Source organism: Pinus tabuliformis, chromosome 2_2 (genome assembly GCF_031772625.1).
Source record: "Pinus tabuliformis cultivar Carrire ecotype Pingquan chromosome 2_2, CPIR1, whole genome shotgun sequence".
In the NCBI taxonomy this organism is placed as follows: Eukaryota; Viridiplantae; Streptophyta; class Pinopsida; order Pinales; family Pinaceae; genus Pinus; species Pinus tabuliformis.
Window position 1 is genome coordinate 836,337,288 of NC_142300.1, and position 27,121 is coordinate 836,364,408.

Sequence of the window (27,121 nt, forward strand, 5' to 3'; positions counted from 1 at the left end):
TCCAACCAGAATTTTGCTCAGCGAAACTTTGAGCTATTGTTGCTCCCTCTCACTACTGGAATCACTAAATCTAGCAAGTCGATTTTTTTGTTTTTTGTTTTTGTTTTTGTTATATATTCTGCCAACCTGCACTGAAAAACCGAACTTTTGCCCAGTAATTCGATCTGCTTGTCTAAGCACTGCACAACCTTTGAGAATTTTGGCCTACTGCTCCCTCTGAATAGCGAAATTCTCTCCTCTGTTTATGAGCTTCCCGGCTGATCACTTATGCTCTCCATGTGAAAATTTCATCTATTGCAGCAACTGGAAATTATTCTTCTAACTATAAATTTAATTATGCAGTTTATTTGCTACGACAGACAATGAATAAAATCACAACTGTGATTTTCACCATAAAAATACCGCGGAAAATAAAATACTGGAAATTGAGAAATACTAGTGCACACACATGAATTGTGACACTGTTATTTTTGGACAATTGTCCCGGAAAAACCCAACTTGGGAAAACCAATGCAACAATTGAGGGTTTTATTATTTATGCAACAACAAAAATTCAGAGTACAATAAAATGATGCGAAACTGACGCTTTCTATCTAAGAAAAATATTGGCAAAAATATTTGATGGAATTTACCCTCCTGCTCAAGCAATCCCATAACAAATCGAGCCTCAAAACTGGCTCTGGAGCCCTCTGCGTCAGCCTGCTGCATTGTTTCTGCGTAGGCCCACTCGTATTGCCCAGAAACTGCCTCTGATGTGACGTTTAGCCTGTTGCTGCCACTGGAAGTGATTCTTCCGGCCTCTTGGAAATTTTCTTGACCTCTGGAAGTTGAATTGACCCTCCTTCTGGCTGAATCGAACTGCCTATCTTGAGGCACTGCGCAGTCCCTGCACTGCCTCCTAAGGAATATTTTCAGCCTTCTCTTCTGACTCTTTCGGAATTGGAGACTCCTCTAAAAATTTTCTACTCTGCCCTTCTGTCACCTGCAACTCGACCTCTGACTCGATTTCTCCTTTTGAATCACCTGCACTGGAAATATCGATTTGTTTAGATCATTGAGTATCCACACTTGTGTTTCTCCATCTATTGATCGACTTCTTATAATCCTCTGTTGGAGCACCAACGACCAACATAGTTCTTAATCAAGGGCTTCGATTAATCTTTTGTCAATTCGTGTGAGTTTCTAGAGAATTCTCACCTTGACTTAATTAATTTTGACTAATTAACTAGTTTTCCTAAGTTTAGACTTAGGAAACATTAAAAAATAGGTTAATAATCTAATTAAGTCATCTCTAGGTGGAATTTCCATAAACGATTTTTGGGTTATGGAAATCTCCTGTATTCTAGCCTCTCCACCAAGTTTCATGACTAGAACCCATTTGATGCTACAAAAACTAACATAAAGGACAACCTTATTAGGTGTTTCCAACACCTACGGGGAATTAACATTTCCTCAGTCCACCCTTCAATCAATAGGTGTTAGTGAATGATAATGATGGTATGACGGGGAGAAGACTTCATGGCCAAGTGCCATGGTCAAAGGGATCAACATGATGGGCATCCACACCCTGAGTGTATAGATGTCAGGAACGAGCAATCATGGAAGGGTGAGTCACCAACTCGGCCTTTGTTTTTCCACCCTTCTTATGTGCCTTTTACTTCGCTTGATTTTTTCTTTGTATAATTGCTCATAGCTCAAGTGTTAGAGCTTGCTTTGAATTGTATTGATGAGTTAGTTCATCGCTCATTAGGGTTGGGACATGCAAGGGTTCCTTTTTATGATGTAATGGAGCAACATGTGCTTCATAATCGGGTAATGGCCATAAGGAGTGAGGTAGAGCTCATGCTAGGCTTTTGCCCATGTGCTAATTTGTATGTCCTAACCATCTTTTGCATTTTGATAGTCTTTCTTTTGATTTTGTTTTGTGGCCATGATATGCTTTTTTTTGTTTCTTTTAGTTAGATCAACCTCCCAGGGCAAAGTTTTGGGCCCTACCCAGGTATGTGGGTGCATGGGTGTGAAATCCTAAAGAACCAATGGTCAGTTAAACCCAAAGAATGGATGTGAGATAAGGGCTTGTAATGTATGATGGAAAGTGGTAAGTATGGCATAGGGATACATGGAACTACACCATTTCAATTAGGGCTTCCCAAGTAGTGCACTTCCTATACCCGTTGGGCCATTAGGGGAGGCCCCACTAGACTAGGATTGAAGATTAGCCCCCCATTTAAGGTGAGAGAACAAAATAACGGTTAAAACCCCTCCTCCTTCTAGGTCACCCCATAATCCATATCAAATGCCCAAAATAAACAAGCATTGATCGGAAGCCCACATTCGTCCATGTCCTCATGCTGGATAGGCGAGAAGCATAGGGCTGATGCATGTGGCGGAGATATGATGGCATGTCATCAGCTAGTGGTGGCTATCAGGGGCTGCATGGCTGGCCGGTTGGATGTGAAGAATAGGAGAAAAGTTTTCACCTACAGGGTTACCCATTTTGGTGGGTAACAAGGCATTATGATGATCAATTCCCACTTGGAGTTTCTGAGAGCCAACTTGGAGATGGCCTAGAGGGATCTTAAGTGAATGCATCCAGTGTCTATTCATGTTTGGGGGATGGGCGATGATGCCATTTTGCATCTCCAAGAAGTGCTTTAGATAGAAAGGCATCTTTCATGTTCAAGTTCTCTGTAGTTGAGGTCCAAGTAACTTCAATATACAATTTGTCAACGACCCATCTGCTGGTCTGATTCAGTTCCTGTCTAATTAGTAAAAGATGAACTGACATGTCTAGGGAGTAACTTGAAGGGCGGAAGGTGCTCACTTGAGATGGTCATCTATTGAAGTCGAGAGGCGTCTAAAAACCAACCTTGTGCACGTGGCCCATGGGGTAATGTAATTTGGCTAGTGGATTTTTAATTTGGATGTAAAGAGTGGTTTGTGAAAAATTTAGCCAAAGCATTGCAGGTTGCAAGCAAGAGCGATATTTACTCTATATTTGTTAAGGCAGGTCCCAAAGGCCTGATTTTTGGGAAATAATAAACTTTCTTACTTAGGGGTACAAGGATTCTGCTTTTGGAGTTCAAAACAATGTCTGAATCTGCTGTGGGTGGGCTGAAATGATCAGTTAATATTGGGCTTTAATTTAACTAATGAGTCAATGCTTAGGTGGCTGGTTGGTGACTTGGCATGTCTTGCATCCACTGGTCTGTATATGTTATAACTTGGAAATTACCATTCTACAAAAACAACTGGAGTCCGGATGACTATAGGAAAACAAGCTGTTCTGGCCTCGCTTGATTCCTCTAATTTTGAAGTTAGTGCTTTCTAACTTCAAGGGGGTGTTCCTCAGTGATCTAAGGGCACAACTGCAAGTCACATAACTATTAGAAGAACCTAGAATCCACTAAAGAGTGCTGTTCTGTTTTTAAATCTGCTATTAATTAAATCGGTTGGACAGCAAACTGGAAATTGCCTAAAATATGGAGAAGATGCACGGAAATGATGCAGAAATTTAATGCTAAGTATGCTCAATGAAAACTCATGCTGAAAAATACAAATCTATGTGCAGCAGAAAACACCTATACAGCAGGCTGTATTGGCTATTTTTATGCTAATAAATTGCTTTTTCTATACTAACTTTAATATTTTTGTATTGTTTTTATGCTTTTATATTTCACACAAATTGAGAAAAATGTATAGTTTCTCTTTCCTTCTGCACGAAAAATAAAAAAAATAGGAAGCTGATTTTCTGTTTTTCAATAGAAAACCATAAGACAGTGAAATGAAAATGCCTTATTTATATGCCCTATATGCCTAGGATGCACAAAAATCAAGATTATGAATAGTTTTGCTTTTTGACTGCTTAATAAGTTAATAACTTAAGTAAATTAACCTGTGCCTTATGGAATTGAACTATGAATGAGGAAAAGTGAGTTAGGTAAATGATAATGTGTTAGTCCTGCTTAGAGTCTATCAAACATGTGACAAAAAGACAAGTAAGAGAAGTTCTTACACAAAAAACACATCAAATTGTTGCCTAGAAAATATTGATAGTCTTTATTACCAAGGGTTGTAGGAAGAACATAATTTTTATAGGTACGAACACATCAACAGCTCTCTAAGATCTCGGGAAGCCAAGATTTTACAGTCTCGCCTTCAGCATGATAAGTACAATAACAATGCTTTAATAAAAGATGTCCAACCACCACATGTGCTCTATAATGGCTCTTGATCACATACGTTCAATAAAGATATGATTAACCCCCTTTCAATTGCTTGAACAATGATATATAGAATAAGAGAGGTGTAAGAATAAGGTGAGAGAATAGAAAAGTGGTGTAAACTCTCCAAAAATAGTAAAAAACATTCCTTTAATGGATCACTTCACTACAAGAGAAAATAGCACATGTATGGAGTAACCAGAGCTCCAAGAAAGCACCCTCTATCCAAGAATAGCAACCTGCATACTCAAAATGCAAAATCTGCCATAAAAGGATCTTCTTCTAGGGTGCATTGCTCTCTAACGTGGCTGATTTCCTTCTTAATAAATGGCATGTGTTACCTCCAAACTTGTGCCCAAGTGATAAGTCCTAAAACACAAAGTGCAACCCTAGGGGAACTTAAGAAGGTTGCCCATTGTCACCTTAGTGAGCCTTTCTCTCACTTTAGGCTGGCTTACTTCTGGTACAAGTGGGGAAACCCTATGAAATAGATTACAATTTACTCTTGATGAAATGGACAGTGTACCAAGACTAATGCTTTTCCAAATGGTGATGGAGTCGAAAAAAATTTTTAGAGGGTTCAAAATTATATATGCGAAGATATGCTAATGTTATTATAACATGCTAAAATCAGCTTAAGTGAACTATAGATCCACTTTTCCCTCCAAGAAAATAATAAAATATTATATCACAAGGCCTTTTCAAGGAGAGTTAAAGTACACCATAATAAAATATAAAGATTGTTTGAGTTGGGGTGTCACTTGTCCTTTGATTTATGGTGCCTCTGGTCTTCTACTTGTATGAAACTCTCCACTAGCTAGGGTTAGTTTGACTATGCAATAATCATCCTCATTTCGTGTGGAAACTCCTCCCTAGATATTTTCTCAAGCAATCCTCAGAATATGTATCTAAGTACCAATTCAAGGGGGCATTCTCTCCTGCAAGGGGTCCAATACCTTGTGGTTTTAAAACAATGCCAAGTGTAGCAAGATGATCTAGGTAACTCCTCAAACCAAGTCAATGACCACCTCAAAAAGTGGATCTCATAGTGAATATGCAAGAAATGGTCCATTGGTTGTTATAGCAATGCCTGAAGATAGGGTGACTCCAAACCATGTGCCTCAAGTGTGGATCCATGTCTATGACCAATAAATGTCCTCCAAACAAGGGCTAAAGATGGAGTGCTCTAAGGATATGTCCTAGAAGATGTGGGCCGCTCCATAATAAATGTAACCACTTAGCATATGTGCAAAAGTGGATTTAGTGGTTATGCATTTAATGCCCCCATCATATATATGTAAGAGATGGGCAATGGTTGTTACAAGCACCCTTTAAAAGTAGGATGCCCTTGAAACATGTATTTTGACTTCAATCCACGTGCCATGACCCAATTGTTCTCCCAAAAGGCTTCGAGGATAATGTGCCTGTGGGATATGTGCTTGGAATGGATCTCCTTCATTAATGCATGCAATGTCCCCTCCATACCACTTTGGACCAAGTCTCCTCCATACCACCTTTGGCTAAGGCTTCTTTTCTATACAACATGTGTTGGATGCTCAACAAAGGGAGTACTCGTCTTCCTAGGAAAAAAGAGCCAAGTGGTGAGCCATAAAACCTTGTAGGAGACCCTTAGTTGATGGTCACTCCTTCCAAGAAAAAAGAATGACGAAGAGTTAGGGTGCTAAAGTGCCCAATGCAACTATCTCATGCATGGTTGATGGGGCATGCCTCCAAATATATAGATACACCATGGGGAATTTGAGATCCCCAAAAGATATTTCAACCAAGAATCATGCATCAAAATATACAAGGATGCCTCAAGAAGTGAGCCTCAATGAGAGCATGCACATCAAAATGTGCAATTAAGGCTCTAACGACCATATCTTCCATAAACAATCATGTTGAATAAATCTTTAAATGGAACAAGTCTTCATGTATCATGAGTGGTAACAACATGTATGTTTGAAATATAGTCCAATGAAATTACTAAGAAAAGAACTTGCATGCAAACCCAAAAAATAGGACTAAGGCAAGATATGTAGAGCGAACTCTTTAAGGAGAGGAAACTGCTAGTAATTTAGTGTGCAATTTGTGTTAACTCACTATCAAAATAGTATGGCAGCTATGTCTATAATTAGAAAGAGGTAAAGGTGTGAAAATTAGCGATAAACTCCCTTAGACAAGGTGCACTCTCCTCTTAAAAATAGTAGGTCCAAACTCACACATATGAAAGGAAGGTCCCTCTAAGTCATTTACTCCTTATTTTTAGAAGATTTTCCTTAAAATCAACAGTGTCATAAATGACAACTACCCCTTTGATTCATGATAAAGAAAAATGCAAAAATAGTAAGGGGATATTAAGCAAAAACAATAGTGAGAATGGCTCAAAGAAAGAGCACAACAACTTCCATGAGGGGGATGCACTAATCCAAAGGCATATGATAATAAGAAGATTTATCTCTCCAAAATAGCTTTCAAAACACTCGTGGACCCACCCTAAGTCAACAATGAAGTTCGAGAAAAAATTTCCTTGCCACAAACCTTTGAGACAATTTGCCTTTAAATTCAAACACACACACACACACACTAGTCAGATATTGGATAGTCTATGAATCCCTTCATATTTGGTGGATTGTATCGAATATGAAGGTGGACACATCGACTATGCAATGTGCAGTGATGGACAGTTCATGAATTCCTTCATATATATATATATATATATATATATGGCCATTTATGCATGCACACACACACACATGTCCATTACATATTAGACAATAGATGAATCCCTTCATATTCGGTAGAACCTACTTTGAGTTGCAGTTCACGTAGGAGGCAAATAGTCAATTCGTGTGGCCATCCACAAATTGTATATGTCCATCACATAATGTGTATATATAAAATAAAATTTATATAGATTTCTTATATAGATAAAAGAATACGATATAAATTGTGTTTGCATCAGTGTTGTTAAAATCGCGATTTTATCCCCTACCCGCTTAAATCGCGATTTTTATACCAAAAAATCGCGGCTTTTTTTTTATACCGATTTTTTCGGAAAAAATCGCGTTTTTTTTGATTTTTTCGAAAAAATCGCGATTTTTTCCATAAAAATCGCAGAGGGTTGGGGCAGCGGGCTTTTAATAGGCAAAAACGATTTTTTTTATGTCATTATGCTGTCTGCGCGCGGAGGAGGAGGAGAAGAGGTGAGGGAGAGGCGCTGAAGGGTTTCCGTCGAATTTGGGAGCGAATCCAAGTGGTTTTAGGAGAAATCCAAGACAAGATCACCAATTTGTCCATAAAAAAGGTATGTAGATTAATTTTTTTGTTTTGTTTTGCTTCTATAAAAACTTTGTTTTTCATTGTTTTTAAAGAATTTTTTGTAATTTTTCATTGATTTGGGATGGGTAATTTGTTATGACTATGAGAACCAATTTTTTATTTTTATTTTCTCATTTTTTTTAAACATTGTTTATTTTTTTGAATTTTCATTGTTTTTTGGCATTTGCCATTGGCATTTGGTTGGGTAACTTGGGTTTGGAAATTGGGATTTTGGAAATAATTAACTTGTAATTTTGTAAATGCTAAATTGTAATTTGTATTATGTAATCCTAAATTCCTATTTCCTAATCCTTATTTTTCCATAGGTTTGCAAATTCAAAATTCAAAAACAAACATGCCAAGGAAATTGGATCCTTTCTGGGAATATGGTGAACCTAAAACTCCGAATGATAGACAAAACTTGTATTGCAAGTTGTGTGGAAAGGAGATATTCGGGGGGGTGTACAGGTTGAAGTTCCACCTTGCACAAATCCCTGGACATGATGTGGGGCCCTGTCTAAATACAAGTCCTGAAATTATCCAAAGAGCCATGAGAGCATTGGGAGAATTAGAGCACACTAGAGAGGCCAAAGAAGAACTCAAAAGGCAACTAAAAAGGTCAGCTGAAGGAAGTGGGCCAAGTGGCACTGGTTCTACTGCAGCGTCAGTCAATCCGGTAGCTGCATCATCATATTTTGTTCCTCGAACCACACCTGGTTCACAACCAACTATCGGTTCAATGCTAAAAAGAACTGAAAAAGAACAAGCTGACAGGTTGATGACAAAATTTCTCCTCTGGAGTGATATTCCTTTCAGCATTGTAAGGAATAATCCATTTTTCCAACCTACTGTTGATGCTATTGCCAGTGTTGGCCCGGGGTACAAAATCCCTTCTCTTCATGATTTCAGAGGCCGGCTTCTTCAAGATGAAAAGCGTGACTGCACCCAAAGATTGGAGGATTTTAGGGCATCATGGGCACAAACAGGATGCACTGTTATGTCAGATGGTTGGACTGACCAAAAGGGGAGAACCCTTATAAACTTCTTGGTTAGTTGTCTCAAGGGGACTATGTTTATCAAATCTATTGATGCAACTCATCAAATCAAAGATGCAAGAACTTTATGTGATTTGCTGGATGTGTTTATTTTGGAGGTGGGTGCAGAAAATGTTGTCCAAGTCATAACGGACAATGCTGCAAATTATGTTGCTGCTGGTAGAATGCTTATGGACAGGCATCCTACTTTATTTTGGACACCTTGTGCTGCCCATTGTATTGATTTGATGTTAGAGGACATAGGGAAAATTCCCTTTGTCAAAGAGATTGTTGACTCATCAAAAAGCATCACAAAATTTATTTACAATCACACATCTGTGCTTAGCTTGATGAGAAAATGCACCAACAACAAAGAGTTGGTGTGCCCCGCCATTACACGGTTTGCGACGAGTTTCATATCTCTTCAATCCCTCTTGAATTCTATGTGGGATTTGAAGAGAATGTTTCTTTCAGAGGAGTGGCGTGCTTCGTCAATGAGCCGCAAACCAGAAGGAGAGGCCGTGTGCAGACTAGTTTCATACCAGGAAGACTTCTGGGCAGGAGTGCAGGAGGTGTGCGCTGTTACTGAACCTTTGGTAAAGGTTCTTCGGTTGGTTGATGGTGAGAAGCCCGCAATGGGCTATTTGTATGAAGCCATGGACAGGGCCAAAGAAGCCATTCGGTCCTACTATGATGATAAGGGAGATGATGGGTTTCAGAGACAACTCCTTCTATGGGAAGTCATTGATGAGCGATGGAACAACACACTCCATCGTCCCATTCATGCTGCTGGGCTTTTCCTGAACCCTGCATTTTCTTATGCATGTGGGTTTGATTTTGATGTTGAGGTCGTGGAAGGATTATTAACCTGTGTCCAGAAGATGGTGAGATCTCCAGAAGAACGTATAGAGATCTCTAGACAAATTGAGACATATAAGATGTCAGGTGGCGCATTTGGCTTTGAGATGGCTGTCACTGATAGGACGATTAAAATGCCAGGTATTTTTTAGTTTGTACTTTGTAACTTTGTTTCAAATTTCATTGTCTCTTCAAATTCCATTTTTTTCTTATGTTTATTTAAAATTTTATTTGTAATTTTGTTGTAGACGCATGGTGGAAGATGTATGGTGGCAGAGTACCCCTTTTGCAAAAGCTTGCCATACGCATCCTCAGCCAAACATGCAGCTCCTCGGGATGTGAGCGCAATTGGAGTGTATTTGAAAAAATACACAACAAGAAGCGCAATAGGTTAACATTTAAACATTTAAAATATTGCAAATTTCCAAATAAATTTTTGAATTCATTAAAGTTTTAAACAATATTTTTTTTATAATATTAATTATTAATTATTATTTCATGAACTTTGTACAGGTTGGAGTCTCATAGACTTAATGACATGGTCTATGTCTACTACAATCTTCGATTGTGGGTGAGACAACTAGAGAAGACACCTGATACGGAAGCCATCTCATTGGATGGGATTGACACCACTGCTGAATGGAGGGTTGAGACCGAGAGGCCTCTCATGGATCCCACTGATGATTGGTTAGTGCAGGATGAGGGGGAGGAGGAGGGGGAGGAGGAGGAGCAGGTGGAGGAGGAGGAGCAGGAGGAGGAGGTGACACCGCCTTCCCGGGCTACCACTACCACCAGTAGAGGACGTGGTCTCCGTCTACCTCAGCCTCCTGTAGCTGCTACTACTAGTTCTTTAGCTTCTAGAGCACGTCAGACTCCACTGCCATTTCCACCAGCACAGGCACCAGCTTCTACATCTAGAGGGAAAGAGAAAGTTGTGCCATTTTCTCGCAAGAGGGGCAGAGGAAATCAATAGGATTAGACTTTCATTTTATTGTATATGACATTATGACATGATGAGATACATTATCATATTTTTTGTTGATATTTTGAGGCTGAGTTGGGACTCAGGACTTACTATTCAGGACATGATTCAATGTTATGTGTGATTTTAGCGCTAGAAATGATATTAAACATCTTATATATTAGTTTTTTTATCATATTTATGTGTCAATGTATTTATTTTATGTTGTAGATGGTTTAGATATTAAAAAAATTGAAAAAAAATGAAAAAAAATGAATATTTTTGTGCCAAACGCTTTTTTCCCACTTTTGTCGATTTTTTCCGCTTTTTTCCCGGCGTCGATTAAATCGATTTTTTGTACAACATTGGTTTGCATTAATTATTTATAATTGGTTTAGTTAAGGTTATAAATTAAATATCAATTAGTGATAGGTTATAAACTAGTACATATTTATTTATATTAAAAGTTTAATTTATGTATATATTAATTTTTATATATAGTAAAAGTGCATTATTTTTTTTTCTATATATTTGAAATGAAAGGTGAATTGTATCGAAGGTTTGTGGCAAGGAATTTTTTTCTTGAACTTCATTGTTGCAGGGTATTTTTTAAGGATTCAAATATTATGCCTTTGTATAGTATTCTAGGCAACTAGTCTACTTTGAAAAATCATACATGTAGAATGCAGGCAAGTATTCAATAAAAAACATGTAATTTACTATTAAAATTGGTAAATTTTTGGCGAATATTATCAATTTAATCATATTTATGTAAAAATAGGCAAATATATATTTAGAAAATGGCCAAAAATAGCTAATTGGAAAAATTTCGCCCCTAAAAAATTCCTTGTATTGTTGATGAATTCAAACATGAACATCGACCAGACAACTTAGAGTGGGCCTACATGTGGTTTACTTGTTATTTTGGAGTGATACAAATTTTGCAGTTGTCATATGCCTTTGGATTAGTGCAACTCCTTGTGGAAGTTGTTGTGCTCTTTGCTTGAGCTAGTCTCACTACTATTTTTGGCTAAAACCTATTGGCCCTCCTTATTGCGCCTTACTATTTTTGCATTTTTCTTTATCAATGGATCAAATGGGTAGTTGCTATTTATGGAAGTGTTGAATTTAGGGCAAATATTCTAAAAATAGGGAGTGCACGACTTAGAGAGATCTTCTTTTCATTTGAGTGAGCTTGGAACACCTTTCCCTCTTCCTAATTATAGACCTAGCTGCCATACTACTTTGACAGTGAGTTAACTCTCTCATATCCACACCTTGCATACTAAGTTATTGGTAGTCTTCTCACCCTACATCTCTTGGCTTAGTCCCCTTTTTCTTTTTTAGTTGACTTCTTGCTCTAGATCCATTTGAAATTTCCATGGTTCAATAACATTTTATTTGGAAGACATTTACTAAGGTTGATCTCACAAATATGAGCAACATGTAAACAATCCCTTCTTGGTCTTCTAAATTAGGCTTTAAAAAGCTGTTGAAAGCATTTCCATTGTCTTTAAACATTGAAGGATACTAAAAGAGGAGACATATTTGGGAGTCGGAACCAAGTTGACATTTTGGATACCACCATAGTAGTGGGATCAATATTTGGAAACTGTGAGGTGACAAAAAACCACGATTTTCCCCATAACCAAAGTCCCTCAAATATTTTTTGGTATTCATCCTGGGAAAAGAATTGAACTACAAAGAAACTTTTAAATCACATAAGGATCTCATAATTCTTGGTCTAGTTGATGGTCACACTTTGTCGAGTTTCTCAAAAACTCACACTTTGTCGAGTTTGATAATATTCAACAATGTAGAGGAAATAAGGTGGATTGAGGAAGCTCTATGATCTACTCAAACTCCTTTTGAAACACCTAGTAACAGTTTATGTCACCCAAAGTAACTTCTTGTTTTGATCCATTTGGGGTAACGACTAGTTATTTAAATCCCATTGCATTGACACATGTTTTATTGGTTCTTTGAGAAAGAAAGCAAATACACGTCAATCTCTGCATTCCAAAACGAGGACCCTTTCCCGGATGCCGATAATATCATAACAATAACTATCAATCAACAAAGCCAACCAAATTTCAATCTTGTTACTTCTTAGAAAGCCCAAGTTTGATGAAAAACAAGGAACTCCCACTCTTGTAGGTGGAACAAAAGCCATGGAAATCCATGACAAATCCGGCACAGGGAAATTGAAAATCTGCTAAAATTTTGTTGCACGAATACGGTCAGAGTTGTTGCCATAACAAATTCAATTAAATAAAATGATTGATTCAATTTGATTACCTATTGAACCTACCTCTACATTCCTAATCTAGTACCTAATAATGTCAATGTACCCACAAACCTACTCTAATAAGCACTATCAATTGGATTTTGGAGAAATCCAATTTAGGTGCTAATAGGATGCATGTCATGCAATCAACTTTATCTTTGACTTTGTGCTAGGATGGAAAGCTGATTTTTAGAGTCTTGATGAGTGGGGTGACAACTAATTTGAGAATTATAGGGGGCAACAACAAAATGGGAAGTTATGGACAACACAATCAAGAATTATCAACATGCTGATAGTCATCATCATCTCATTCATTCCCTGATTGAGAGTGAGGAGTTAAAGCTACATCATTACATAATTAATAGGTAGATTGTGGCCATGTTATTTAATGCACTTGGAGTTGGTGTAGATAAATTTGTGATTTTTTGGCATTAGTATTAAATATTCATAGCATCAAGGGAGGGTGATAGAATTGACATAATGCAATGGTCATATGATTTTTATATATTTATTTATTTGTCACATTCTCAATTATATTGCATTAAAACAAAAGGCCTTCAACATTACTTGTACGAAAAAGTATAAAAGGGGTTAATAAGTTTATAATATATTGTTCATCTCTTCAAAATTAATTGGTGGAATGAAATACAACATCGTCTTGTTACTTGCTTCTAGACATTCTCTTCCATAGGGCTTTGTTTGACGAATCGATTGCACAAAGAGACATATAAGACAATTGTTAGCAATAATCCTTGTTATATTTCTTGTGCCTTCACTTCATGTGTTTGGGGGGGTAGATGGACATGTATGAATGCATGTCTCCTGGCTACTTACTCAAGTATCAAAGTTGCATGGATATCCAAATTAAAACAAAAGGAGTTCCAAAGATCTTCAACTGTTTTCACCAAATTTTCTTTCTAAACTATCTGGATTTCCCAAACTTCGAATTCTAGGTTTTGGATGGGACTATGTGAGTCGTTTGTTGTCTTCCCCCTCCTTTTTGGTAGCCAATAGGGAGTATTGGAATTTAGTAGAAGGATTTCCCATTAAACTTGCACATTCCATGAAATTCAATTCATGTCTTCAATAAAATTCCTTGTTTCACAATTTTCAAATTTTTGATTCTTATTCTCTTCCTCCTCCTTAATCCTTACTTGTTTTGTAGAATGGTTGATCTCTTTTCCCTCGCTAGCGGAAGGGGAATGTGTTGGAAAATTTAACTGGTTTCGGTCTTCATAATTGTCATTGTACTCATGTCAATTTGTATATCTTATATAACAAGCAAAAGAAGAAAGAAAAAATATTATTTTAAAGCATGGGTTTCATGCTTCTTTTGATTGGTCTTCTAGGTAAAGCATATTCTTCATGCTTTTAGGGTTTATCATGTCATAAGATTTATTAGCATGAGTCAAGAGAGTTAATCTCATGTATATAAGACTCATATGGGGAAGATGTATCATGAAAAATAATTTATTTTGACTGAAAAAAGTCAAAATAAGCCTTTTAGCACAAGTCAGCCCAAAGAGGGCTATTTGACCTCCACAAATGAGTATAAATAGGAGTTGCTCGACCTCATTTGACAACCAATTCAATTTGCAATCAAGAAGTTCGATCTGAAGTGCGAAATTCAAGGAAGAAATCGAGAAAGGCAAGGAGAAAAGAAGCCAAAGCTAGAAGAAAGAAAAATCGAGGTTTTGTTCAAGATTTTGCCTTAATTTCTCTCACATGTGCCAAGACACTGCGCTGCTACAAGGGCCGAAGTTGCAGACCTACTGCAGGTCCGAAATATCGTAGTTGGGGGCTAAAATTTTGAATTTGGTTCAACTTTGGAAGGGTTTGTCTCTTGTTGACTTGGTTTGACTTTGACCTAATTGGAAGGGTTTCTTGGAGGGCTAACTTGGTGCTAGGAGGAGGTCTTGGACTAGAGGTTTAGGTCTTGGTTTTCTCATTTGAAGTAGATTCTAAAAGAAGAGGAGATTTTCCGGGTTTTCCCCTTGGAGGGGTTTTTGCCCTCGCTGGGTGCCTAATTTCTATGTGCATTGTCTTTGTTGCTTTTGTTCTTGATAATTATTTGATGAAAATATCTAATAAAGAAACACAAGACGATAAATAAAGTTCACAAGCAATTATTAAGGTTAAGGAGAAATTGGATTAATAGTTGCCCTACTGCATTCTCCAACATAATGGAGGGTTTCTTTTCCTAGGCCTAAAGCTTCTTCTTGTACAATTTCCAAAGCCAATAATCCCTTTGGCTTAGACTTGTGTGTGCATCATTTATGGGATTGGTGGTGGAGGAGGGCTTCCTTTTCTTTTTGTTCAATGGTGTGGACACTATTTGGAAATGTTCCTCTCTTAAGTAGGGGGAATCTTCTTTGGGAATTTCTTGTTGATGTGTCTACATCGATCACAACTGTTGTACTAGAAGAGAAGGTACTTAATCTCCAACCACTGTACATGGTTCTAGTAATCAATTTGGAGCTTGATTGCTTTTGGAAGACCTTCAAGATTTACCTCCGCACAATTTTGGGTGTACGTGAACACACTATATCTTGTCTCAGTCTTGTATATAAATCTCCCTAGTTTATTCCTTGTTGCCTCTAGGGTTTCAACATCTTAGAGGTTTAGATTTTAGAGCGAGATGGGGCATTCTTACCCAAACCAAAAGTGAATTCTTACCCAAACCAATAGTGAGGACAAAAACTCCTCCTCTAGTTGATGGTCCAAGGACCAATGATTAAGTTGCAACACACTAGTTCTATAAACCATGAGCCACTATGAAATATTAAGTGTTGATCATCTTTAAGTTGAAAATAAAAGCAATTATAAGCCTTACAATAAAGGTAAATCTAGTTTATGACTTATGTGTGGGTGACCCCATGGCATTGGATCCAAGCTTTGGGGGTCTTGAGGTTTGGTCTTGCTCCTGTGAACTTACCAATCAAAGTGTTGTTGGCATATATATAGGAGCTTATAAGTTATAACCCCATGATTTGAATGTTCAAACTCTTTTGTTGAATTTTGATTATTGACTCTTAGTTTTCTTGGAGATGGTTACAACCATTTTTTTTGAAAGAAGAGGACTCATCTAGTCAGGGAGGATCATTTGACTTATATCAAATACCAATCTTAAGCAAGGGCATGCATCTCTTGCAAGAGTGTTGTGCTAGCTCAATTACCAATCCATGGGGCTTCAAGGGATGCTAAACTTCAAATAGAAGGGGGATAAAATTAATGGACGGGCTATGTTTTTCCAACATGGAAAATTGGAGTAGATGTAGGGGAGCTTTCATGGTAGCTAGGGCTAACTCTAGATGCAAGCAATGTTTTAAAATTTGGCTGAGTTGATTTAGAATCGATTGAGCCGGACCCCTGCCCGGGTCGGCTCGGTACAAAAACTAGTTCAGAGGCTCGCTTTGTTACTGAACCGGCCGAGCCGGTTCAGTAACAGATCGATCGTCCGACTTAAATCAGCCGAGCTAGTCAAACCCGATCAACGACAAAATTTGGAGGGAAAGCAGACTCCAGACTTGGTTATTTTTTGGTTTTAGGTTTTTTGCTTGTCCATTTAACCTCTCCCAAGCCTATAAAAGCTACCCAACCCCCTCATTGCGCCTGCTAGTGCTACTACTTCTACAGTTGCAGTTGGAGATCGTGATGATGAGGAGGAGCCATGAGTTTCCCTGTCTGACGCTGATTCAGAGTTTTAGCCAGATGATGTTGGCTTCGTTAGCAGTAGCCAGTAGTGACTAGTGACTAGTGATATTTTACTTTTGTTGTAGAGGCCAGTTAGAGCCTCCTTGGTTATGTGTTTTTGTTCTGATCTCTATATCATGTATGTATTGGACAATGCACTGGGTGCCATTTTGATATAATGGATATATTCATGAGCCTACTTTGATCATATGTTGTCTTCTCTCTATATTCTAATGCTTTGTGTTTAGAAACATGAATGAAAATCTTTAAAATTATGTTTCTTCATAAAAGATAAATATTTAATGTATTTTTTACAACGACCGAGTCATTGAAATCAAACTTGCCGAGTCGATACTGAGTTGGAGTCAACCCTTGACCGGTTCCGAACCCGAGTTGCAGTTTTAAAACATTGGATGCAAGTAAAGGGAGCAACCTCCAAATTCATATGTTGTGCTCTCTATACATTTGATCGTATGAAATAATTAGGTGTCTTAGGACATAAGGTACTAAAGTCTCATGTCACATTAATAATGTAGGTAAAGAAACCGAATGTGTTAACTAGGCAATAATTATGGCTAAAGGAAGTTGGCTGCATGGATGATTGCTTCCCTTTTTGAAACTTTGGGTGATGTACATCTTTTTCGATATGGAATAATACAATTACATCTCCCTTCTTTCTCACCTTTTCTTCATGACATTGGAATGTTGTGTTTGTGTGGATAAATATCTTTACTTATAATTTGATGATAAATATATAAGATTTATTCAGTTTATCTATTATTTTTACTGTGGATTTTTTAATAAAATTTCTTGTCAACCACATTTTTAGTGGGATATTGTCAAAGTGGGAAGATTATCTGTTTCTTGTATTTCTCTAGTGTTCCTTTCCAGAGAACCATGATGATACTATTTTGGGCCTTCTCGAAAATCTTCTTTATTCGCTATTAGTTCACTCAATACCTAAGTCATAGGACACGTTCCTCAGGGTGTCGTGTCCCGTATTTCACGTATCAGACACGAAACGTGCCCTAAAACGTGTCAAAAACGTGTCAAAAACGTTTTTCTTCGTGTCCTCCAATCGAGACACGTGTTTTAGATGTCGTGAAAACGTGCCCTAACGTTTTTGGTTCTTAGGATACGTGTTTTAGATGTCGCGAAAACATGCCCTAACGTTTTTGGTTATTAGGACACGTGTCCATGAAAAGTGACATTTAAAACATAGCAACATGGTTTATTTTTGGGCTTTTTTTTGTCATTGTTCTCCACCGAAGTTTCGTTTGCTCGTCGCCGAAATCAAATTTGTTGTGCGGCGTGAGGAATTCCATCTTATTCGAGCGCAATGCTCACAACTTCACATCGACCTGGACATGGAGATGCAGGAGACGAGCATTCACGTTTTTTGCTGAGAGTGTGGAGCACTTAAATTTCCTGTAAGTGGTTTTATAGCCTATAGAACTTAACTTAATTATACACGAGTGACCACGTATAGATTGTGTGTTGTAATTAAAATCCTAGCTCCCCATCATGTGCTCATTGCTCACTTCACCTTCGAGGTCTAAAGGGAGGGAAAGCTCGATTAACGCTCTAGTCAACAATGAAGTTTGAACACATATAAATTTATAGTTCATAAACTACCTTATGTGAAGTTTGAACATGATCAAACTTGTTTGAAGTTAATAACAAAAATTATAACATGAACAATGAACATTGAACTGTGAACATCATTGATGTAGTAAATTAATAAACTAACTAGTAAATTACTAAATAGTAAATAGTGTATACTAAATACTAAATAGATATCATCATGATTCATATCTATATGGATCAAACACTATATTTCAGTATTATATATATATATATATATATAAAACCTGTCCCTTGTGTCATGTTTCTAGGGTCGCTGTGTCTCGTGTCGAATACTCGTATTTACGTGTACTCCATGTCTCGTGTCCTCGTGTCATGTGACTTAGCTCAATACTCTTTTTGAAATAAGGCTAGTAAGGATGATGTTTGATGTTTCAAATATGCGCTATATAATGCCTTTATCCCTGAATGGCTCATCTAAAATGCAAAGAGTCCCAGTCAAGGGTCCAGGTAGGAATCATTCTTGTTTTACCATCATAGGTTTTTCAGTCTCACTAGTACCATTATAAATCTATTATTGTCAACAACCTCGTATTCATATAGCAATGGCCATTTTGATATTGTTTTTAGTAAATTTTTTTAGAAACTTATGGAGACATTTAATACCTAAGCGTATATTGAGTTCCTTCCTTCAAGTGAGCACTGCATGTGGCTTTGAGCCAATTGCACAACATAATTCTCTTAAAATTCTTCTCACATTCATATCAAATACTGAAGATAAGGGCTAGTGATTTAGCAAGCATTGTTTGAACTGCTGAGTATGTCTTATGAAGTCCAAACATAATCAGTGATGGAAGATGCAGGACCAATATGTTTTGTTCTATATGTGCAGTGTTTCAAGGTAGTCATAATGAGATTCTGGATTCATATGGATGTATTGTCAAGTCTAGGATAGCTGGAACTCGACTCTGGGTAGCTATGGGAATATGCATGGACATGTACTAAAAAGATGACCATCCATTTTCAAACAGTGATAATCCAACTAGTAGGAAAGTCCTAGTGGTGTATGGGTTTTTGTTAACCAAGGAGGTTTGTCCAATTCTTTCATCTAACATTACTCACTAATTTATAACGAATCAATGGCAAGTTACTAAATCAGGTCATGAGAATCCATTTTTTTTTGTTTTTGGGGTATGAAAAGGTTAGATACTTGAATTTATTAACGTTGTTCTTGGTTGAGTTGAGATCATTTTGGAGAGGAGGGTCACAAAAGATAGAAGTAGTAGTTGTATTCTTTGTTCAGTCAGGAGACCAACTGTTCTATGTACCTTTGTGGTCTGGCATATCCTAGGGGTGGGCAGCCATTGCTATTGTCAGTCAAGTAGAGAGAAGTGTTCATCATTTTGCACATGTCATTTGGTCTAAAGTTGTGAAAGTATTTGTGGTCAACCTAGTTCTTAGTTAGCTGGAGAGAAGGTTCATTTTTTGTGAGGGGCAAGAGTTGTGTTGTTGTAAGAACCATTTTTGGTTTCTTGTTACTTTGATTTCATATTCAAACATTGCAATAGGGAAAGGGTTGTGTTATTTGCTTAACCAAGTCAAATCATTTATGTTTTTCTAATTTAAACTTGATTTCATCAAACGTTTTTTTCTCCTCGTTTGTGTTAGTTATGTGATAAATGGGCTTGTTGGTACTCATATGGTAGCGTAGTTGTAAACCTTGTCTGATACACATTTTTATCTATTTTACTTTTTTTCTTTCTTTAATATCTTTGTATTCCATATGAGGAATATACATGTTTTGGTCCTTGAGGGACTCAGACTACAAGGCTTGAAGCCATTACAAGGATATACTCAATATGAGCTGAACATGTCACATGCTTGAATTGAATCTGGGTGGGGAGGATAACATTTCTCCCAACCACCCGTGCTACATCCAATTGATATCTATTTCAGTGCTGCATACATCCTGATTTTATCATGAAAAAAATCACGAAATCACAATATTTTGGCCTAGCTGATGTTTGCCAATTTTTACGGATATTTTGGTGGTATCTTAATTCTGCTGAAGTTCGCTGATTTTTACCGATATTTTCTTGATTTTTACGATTTTTTGGTTTTCCAGACACTTGCTGATTTTATCCCGATGCTGATGGTTGCAACATTGATCTATTTTACCCTTAGATGTTAACACATTGATTATAACTTGTGTTATCTTTCCTTTTTGAGTACGTTTATTAAGGTTAGGTGTTTCTTGTTTTTCCACATTTACTTCATCCAAAAGGTTTCTGAAGACTCAATAAGTACAAGAAATACTATTGGTTGATTGTCCAAAGTTGCCAATGTTGCAAATATCTCTGATTTCTCCTGATATTTCTGAGTTTTTCAGGTTGCTTATGTTTCCATATTTTCTGAGATTTTCAGATCCAAGTTTTAGGCATGGAGAAATTTGCTCATAATTTCCTCTATTTTTCCAGTCAGTTTATGTTAAGCCCTAGATTTTGAGTTATTACATTTCTATTATTGGTTGGCTAGGCTCTTCAATGGTCAGCTAGACCCTTGTACTCTCATATATATATTATATATATATAGATATATATCAAAGAGACCTAGTTTTAGAGATCATCTCCTCATGTGCACTTGTTATATTGTAAAAGGAGGTTGCCCCGTCAAAGAGGCTTCCTATTCATTCTTCTTTCTCATTCTTGTGGAGTTATTTCTTTTTCTATTTTTATGCTATCTGAGTGTTTGGTGTGATACATTTTATTTCCGGACCATTGGCAATATATTCCTTGAAATGATATTTGTAACATTTGTCGAAAACATGTAATGGCTGTAAATTGACTCCAAGCCATTTTCAAATAACTTGTTGCTGCTACTACAATTTTAACCTAAGCAATTATCTGCGCTGTTCATACTGGATATCGAAAAGGAGCAGCTCCATAAAGCATGCTTTTATTATAAAACTTCAAAATTATACTACAAAATAGGCCAATTCCAGGGCTCATCAGCACTCCCTCCCTCTCATGGCTCAGTGTCGGCCCTTTGGATATACAGCACTACCCATATGAGCTTCCTCACCACCATTGGTCGGCCTTGCCAGCTATTGTGGATACAAACGCATTCACCCAAATGGGGATAAACCATGGTCAGGATGCCTTGTATCCCCCATCCCATTGCATCACATATAATATTGCTTGTGTATATGTATTACATTGTTTGTATATGACATATAATGCATGTATATTACTATATATTTCATACATATGGGTAACAAGTATATAATACATTGCTTGTATAAATGTATTACCTCTCTCATTGAGGATGATATGGCTTATAAAAATACTATGCTATCTCCAGTCATTGTTGACACCTTGATATGTCGCTTGTATATCTTATTTAGTGACACACTTTCTTTCATGAGGGTTATACAGATCCTACTGAACCTACATCTTTCTGTTGATGCTGTCACTAACTGGTATCAATTCTTTTTTGGGACGGATTTATCAGCAAAAATTCAGCACCCTGGTTCTTTTTGGTTTTTTGATTATATTTAGAATTCCTAGTGTTCTAAAACGTATCCTATCTGTTGTTGAATCATGTTTCTATATTTTTTGTGCAAACTGCATTCTTCCTTGTGTTTCTACATTTTCTTTAAAATTTTCCAGCCCTCATGCTTTTTGGCATTTTGCTTTCTTTTGGGTTCTTCATTGACTTGAGCTTTCTATTGCAGGTGGAGTACTGTAAGATCACAGAAGACGAGGAAGATATTCCATCCAGAGAAACAATATATCCATCCACAGATGAAAGAAATTTGCTCCTGCCCAGATGTTTGAAAATGCCAAATTTCATGCGTTTTTCTGGGGAGCGTTTGACTTTACCTGTAATGCCTTCTGCTTGTGGTCAGAAAAAGAAAGGAATTCCTGGCTTATCTTTGGTAGCAGACCAGCGATATCTTCCATACAAAAGGCCGAATCCTCATCATGAGGCAGAAAAGATTATTCCCGCCCTTCTCTTTTTACACCATTATGAACAGAGTAATCACACTTTATATTGGTTCTCAAGACCAGATGAAATCTCTGAGTGGGGAAAGGGTTTACTGAAAGCTTTCAGCGTGCAAACAAATGTCGAGTACATTGATTTTCCTGACAAGAAAAATGCTACTGTTTGCTTTGAAGATGCTATAGTTTTTTCAGCTGGTACGAGCCTTTACTATGTACCTGATGATGAGACAAATGATTGGCTTCGGCGGCGTGTACTACAATATTGCTCTATTCCAATTGTAGGTAATATCTTTTTGTGTAGCTGTTTGATTTGATATGCAGTTATATTACAACTTGGAGTTTGTTGTGTTTAGCTTCTTACTAGCTTATTTCAGATACTATAACTAATGGAAATTATTATGGTTTAGAGGAGGTTTTGCTTTTCTTTCCAGTTTTACTGGATAGATAATTTAAGATTCTTATTGTTTGATGTTTGATTACATTTGAAACTGTATGATACTTTTTTGGAAAAAGGTTAATTCAAGTAGCTTTTATTGCTGATTCTAACAAATTATAGACAAAATATTAGACACCTTAAGGGTGCACATAAGGCTACAATTTAGACCTTGCAGTCATCATATGAGATTGCCTTCCACGTATGATCCAACTGTCTTTTCCAAGTACATTCAGACTGGAAATGACCCTTAGTTCTCAATATAAAATATACCTGCTCAGTTTTCTTACAGTTAACCCAATCTGGTATCATGTTAGGCTGAACTCCAAATTTCATGCACTACTACAGTCAACTTAATTGCTTGCAGGGACATTACTGCCTTAACATTTTCATATTTCACTTTCTTTGCTGCAAATGTATATTATATATGTTGATAGTCAGCTCAAATTCTGGAATTAGATCCTTAGTGTCTTCTGCCACAGCTGCAATTTAGTTGATTGTAGCAGGGTGAACATTGCTTCTTTAACATTCTCGTATTCAACTTCTTTGCTGCAAATGTGCAATTATATTTGTTGATAGTCAGCTCAAATTCTGCTAGTATATCCTTAGCTTCTTCTGCCACAGCTGCAATCCCTGCATGACCTATAAGAGGAACGTTTTATTGTTTCTTTACTCGGATCCCAATATGTAGTTACCTTGGGTGAGAAGTTTCCTTCCCTCTTCCTTAGCCAGCTTAAGAATGCATAAGCATCCCCTGAATTGAAATTCGTTATTGGTGTGCCAAACTTTCCTAAATATTCTAAATTTTCCCTAGTTCCTGCTTAAGTTCTTCTGCCACAGCTGCAATCCCTGTATAACCTGGAGCATAGTTGCCTTTTATTGCTTGTAATATTGTATTCCTAAATCCCAACCTGTAGTTACCTTGGGTAAACAGTTTCCTTATTTCATCACTAGCTTAAGGGTCTATGTAAACCCCTGAATTGAGCTTTGTTAAGGTGTGGCAACCTTTCCAGAATTTAATGTCCCCAGTGGATTAGTTGCCCATGGGAAGACGGAGTAGCCTATCTAACCACGTAGGCTATAGTCTTGATAAAGGGGGAAAACGTAATTATCCAATGTTGGGGAAACATTGGTTAAATTTTGGGTCGGCTGGGGTAAAAAGCCGAATTGGGGGGTTGCACTTGCAACCCGTCACAGAGGAACCCAATGGGGAAATCTATAAATAAAGGAGAGTTGGCGTCATTTATCATCATCAATTTGGATTGGAATATCTCTGATTTTCTTGAGCCTGAGGCTCCGAGGGCTTTAAGACCCCTTCTGTTTGATTAGTTTCGGTGGAGGTGATCCCACCCTAGCTAATCCTTCTGTCTAGTTTCGGTGGCACTGATCCCACCCTACCTAGACACTCTTTTCTTATTCCGGCATAGGTTATTCACTTGGAGTAAATCAAATCGGTTCTGGCCAGTCAGATAGATACGCTTTGGATCAGGGAATTTACCTTCTCAACGAAGTCTGGAATTGTTCCAGAGGCAGCAAGAATACAGGGTGCTAAACGAAGAATCTGTGGGGTATTCCCGTTTCCTAATCAGGGCTGCAGGGCCAAAGGCCAAAATAAAATTTGTGTGTGGCAGTGGACACATTACAGGGTGTATTTGTGGACTAGTGACAACAGCAAGGAGTTCGGACCCCTGCAGAAGTGAGTTTATCAAATATGCAGCCAGCAAGATCTTTAGTAGGACTGAAATTCAGGGGTAATTTAATTAATTTATGGCTAGTTGAAGACTGTTGTGAATCAGATCCTGGATTTGGTTTCAGTGCTCTTAAATATCACTGTTTCAGTACTCTTGAATATTACTGTTACATTTGAGAATTGCTATGGTTGTATGGGATTGATAGTTGGCATTGTGGAGGAATTTTATTGGTAAATGAAGATGTATTGTTCTCCTTATAAGTGTTGAAACTCTAGAAAAATTACCCTAGGACATTACAGAAAACCTTCCAAATGAGTTGTGATATCTTCTTTTGTTTCTTTTATAACTTCTCCTCTAGCTCCTGCTGCCCAGATATTCTTTCTTGAAGACCCCATCAAAACAGGATAAGGCACGAGATAAGATCATTTTGTTAATGTTCAATGAGTGATTACAAGCCGCAGGGGGTAATGGGACTAAAAGAGTACATCCAATGTAAGTACAAATTGGGGTGCAAAAGCAACTCTTATGTCAATGATATTAAAGCTTATAAAGATAATGATCTAAGTATCTAGCTAAAAGAAACGATAAGAGAAGGTACAAGTACAAGAGAAGTGTTAAAAGCTGAAACTAGGTGCATTACAAAAGAGAGCATGTCAAGGCATGTTGGGGCTATCTACTGAGGCTGAGTGATTGGAGGCAAGCTCCTCATTAGAGTCATCAAATGTTAAGAGTCAATGATGTTAAGTTGGGGAATGATTTGGGCTGAGGGAACCTGGTTATATGATGCTGGGGTTAAACACAAAAGCAAGGATGCCAAACTCTCATAACATCCAAGGCCATGGGAAAGAAACTCTAGATGAAAGATTGGCTTGTCAACCAAACCTAGAGAATAGTGCTTTGCAGAGGGTGGAGCCTGACTCTAGGACTTCATAGAGCTGATCTTTTTGTTGGACTGGTAGTGTTGGTTTGGGGCCTAGAATGACAGCTCCTCAAGGGTTTTGAGGAGGTCGGTTGAGACATTGGGGCACTGGGGTGTTTAAAGGAAACCCGATGTCTCACTAATCTAGAATCCGAAGTGATGTGAATCCCTTTGCATGTTGTTTGTTGCCTGATCTAATGGGACAATTGGGAAGAAAAAGGTGATCCTCCGGAAGGTCTTTGATTGGGATGGGGCATGCAAACATTGGGATCTATGTTTGAATGCCTATAAGGAGATTTTCAAGGAATTTCCATTTAAATTACTAATAGTGTTACTTTCACAGAATGGTTGATCCCATTATAATGTTTTGTTTATGAGAATCAACATTCTACATATTGCCATCATAATTACATTTTCACGTCCTAAGTATGGGTTTATTGCAATGTTGGACAATTCACCATTTCAAACCTCAGGAATTTCAGGGTTTTGTTCTTATTTTACTGAGAATAACCTGCTATATCTTGAATCTATGATTTTTTTTGTGTGATGATTATTAAAATTGTAGCTCGGATTGGTGTCTCGACATAGGCCTCGTGTCCAGGCATGTAGAAGATATTCTGAAAATTTACTTATTTTGTCATTTTTTATTTCTTCCCAAGTCCAAACTTAGGAAACACATGATAATTAATTTAATTAGTTATTATTGGCTTTGTAACTCATATTTCTAAAGTTTATAACATTGGAAATTAATATCTCCATTTGAAAAAATCAAATTTTGGCCTTTGATCTTTTCTTTGAAGATCTCATGGAGAAAATAGGGCTATGAGAGTAATTATACGTTGCCAAAATGACTGGGTGAAGGACACATTGGAGATCACATTGAGTGAGAGAGAAGAGGGCCGATTTGGTTGAGAAGAACGAAGGTCGAGTAGTAGAGCGAAGGTGCCGTCTTGTTTAGAGAAAGAGGGGTTGTATCCTGCGCGTACTGAGCAACGAGAGAGGGGTCGAACCCTAAGCCATGTTGTCAGGAGAGAGGCTAAATATTGGGGCCGAGTTTCATGTTGGAGAAGAGGCCGAACCTTAGGTTGAAATCTATTGTATAAAAGGGGTTGTACTTTTCTTGGAGAGAGAGGTCGTACTTCAGGCCATACCATTGTAGAGGAGAGAGGGCCGGTTTCTGTGGCCGTTCTTGTCTGTACATTCTGTGGATCTACTGTTATAATTATCTCTTGAGTATTTTATTTGAAGCCAAATAAAATCCCTCTTTGTTGGTTTTTCCTCGCACTAGGGTTTTCCAAGGTAAAAGTTGTGTAAAAAGTTTGTGCTTGGATTTCTTTTTTTTTACTGTGCATAATTTGTTAAAAGCTCAATTGTGTTAATTGTGTGTAGTTTTTAGATTTGAGTTCTTTGGGTTTTCAATAAAAATAAAATTTTGGGTATAAAAATCTATTGGTGCGTTAATCATTTTGTTGGGCTTAAAGAAAACTAACATGGTATCAGAACAAAGCCTCTAAAAGAAATTCAGTGTTGCACAAGTTCAAGCTCAAAGGGTTTTGTGGTCTTTCTAAGGTTTTTAGAAAATAGTTATTCAAGGGTTTGATTTACCATGGAAACCAGTGTCAGGTATGGACACATGTTAGAAGGAGATTTAAACTATCATCAATGGAAAGTCTGGATCACAGTTGTTCTCAAGGAGAATAAGCTATGGAGCTTTGCTAACTCCACCATGGTTGTGCCAGTGTTATATCTTATTGCCATAGATCTCCATGAAGTGAAAGAAGGAAGGGCACATAGGATCATCTTGGATGAGGTGAAAGATCATCTGATTCCCATCTATTTGAGAAAAAGATTGCCAAAGAGATGCGGGATGCACTCACCAAGCTGTACCAGAGTGACAACTAGAATTGAAAGATGGTGCTAAAGGATAAGCTCTACAACACCAAGACGTCCATGTGAGAGAACATGGCTCCTACCTTACCATGCTCACTCACACAAGTGCGAGATGAGATGGCAACTATAGGGGAGACAGTCCCTGAATTTGAACTGGTGTGTATAGCCTTGAATGGATTTACAAAGTAGTGGGATGTATTTATAAAATGCATCATGGGACGAG

The 27,121-nt window shown here is 37.5% G+C and overlaps 1 protein-coding gene across 1 annotated transcript in view; it reads left to right on the forward strand.

Annotated features, from left to right (window-relative positions):
- Nucleotides 1-27,121, forward strand: part of LOC149195574 (uncharacterized) — a 142,598-nt gene that overhangs the window by 26,109 nt on the left and 89,368 nt on the right. Inside the window, exon 2 of the mRNA XM_089405362.1 lies at nt 21,695-22,243. Within this exon, the coding sequence (XP_089261488.1) occupies nt 21,695-22,243 (549 nt within the window). The remainder of the gene's footprint in view (nt 1-21,694; nt 22,244-27,121) is intronic.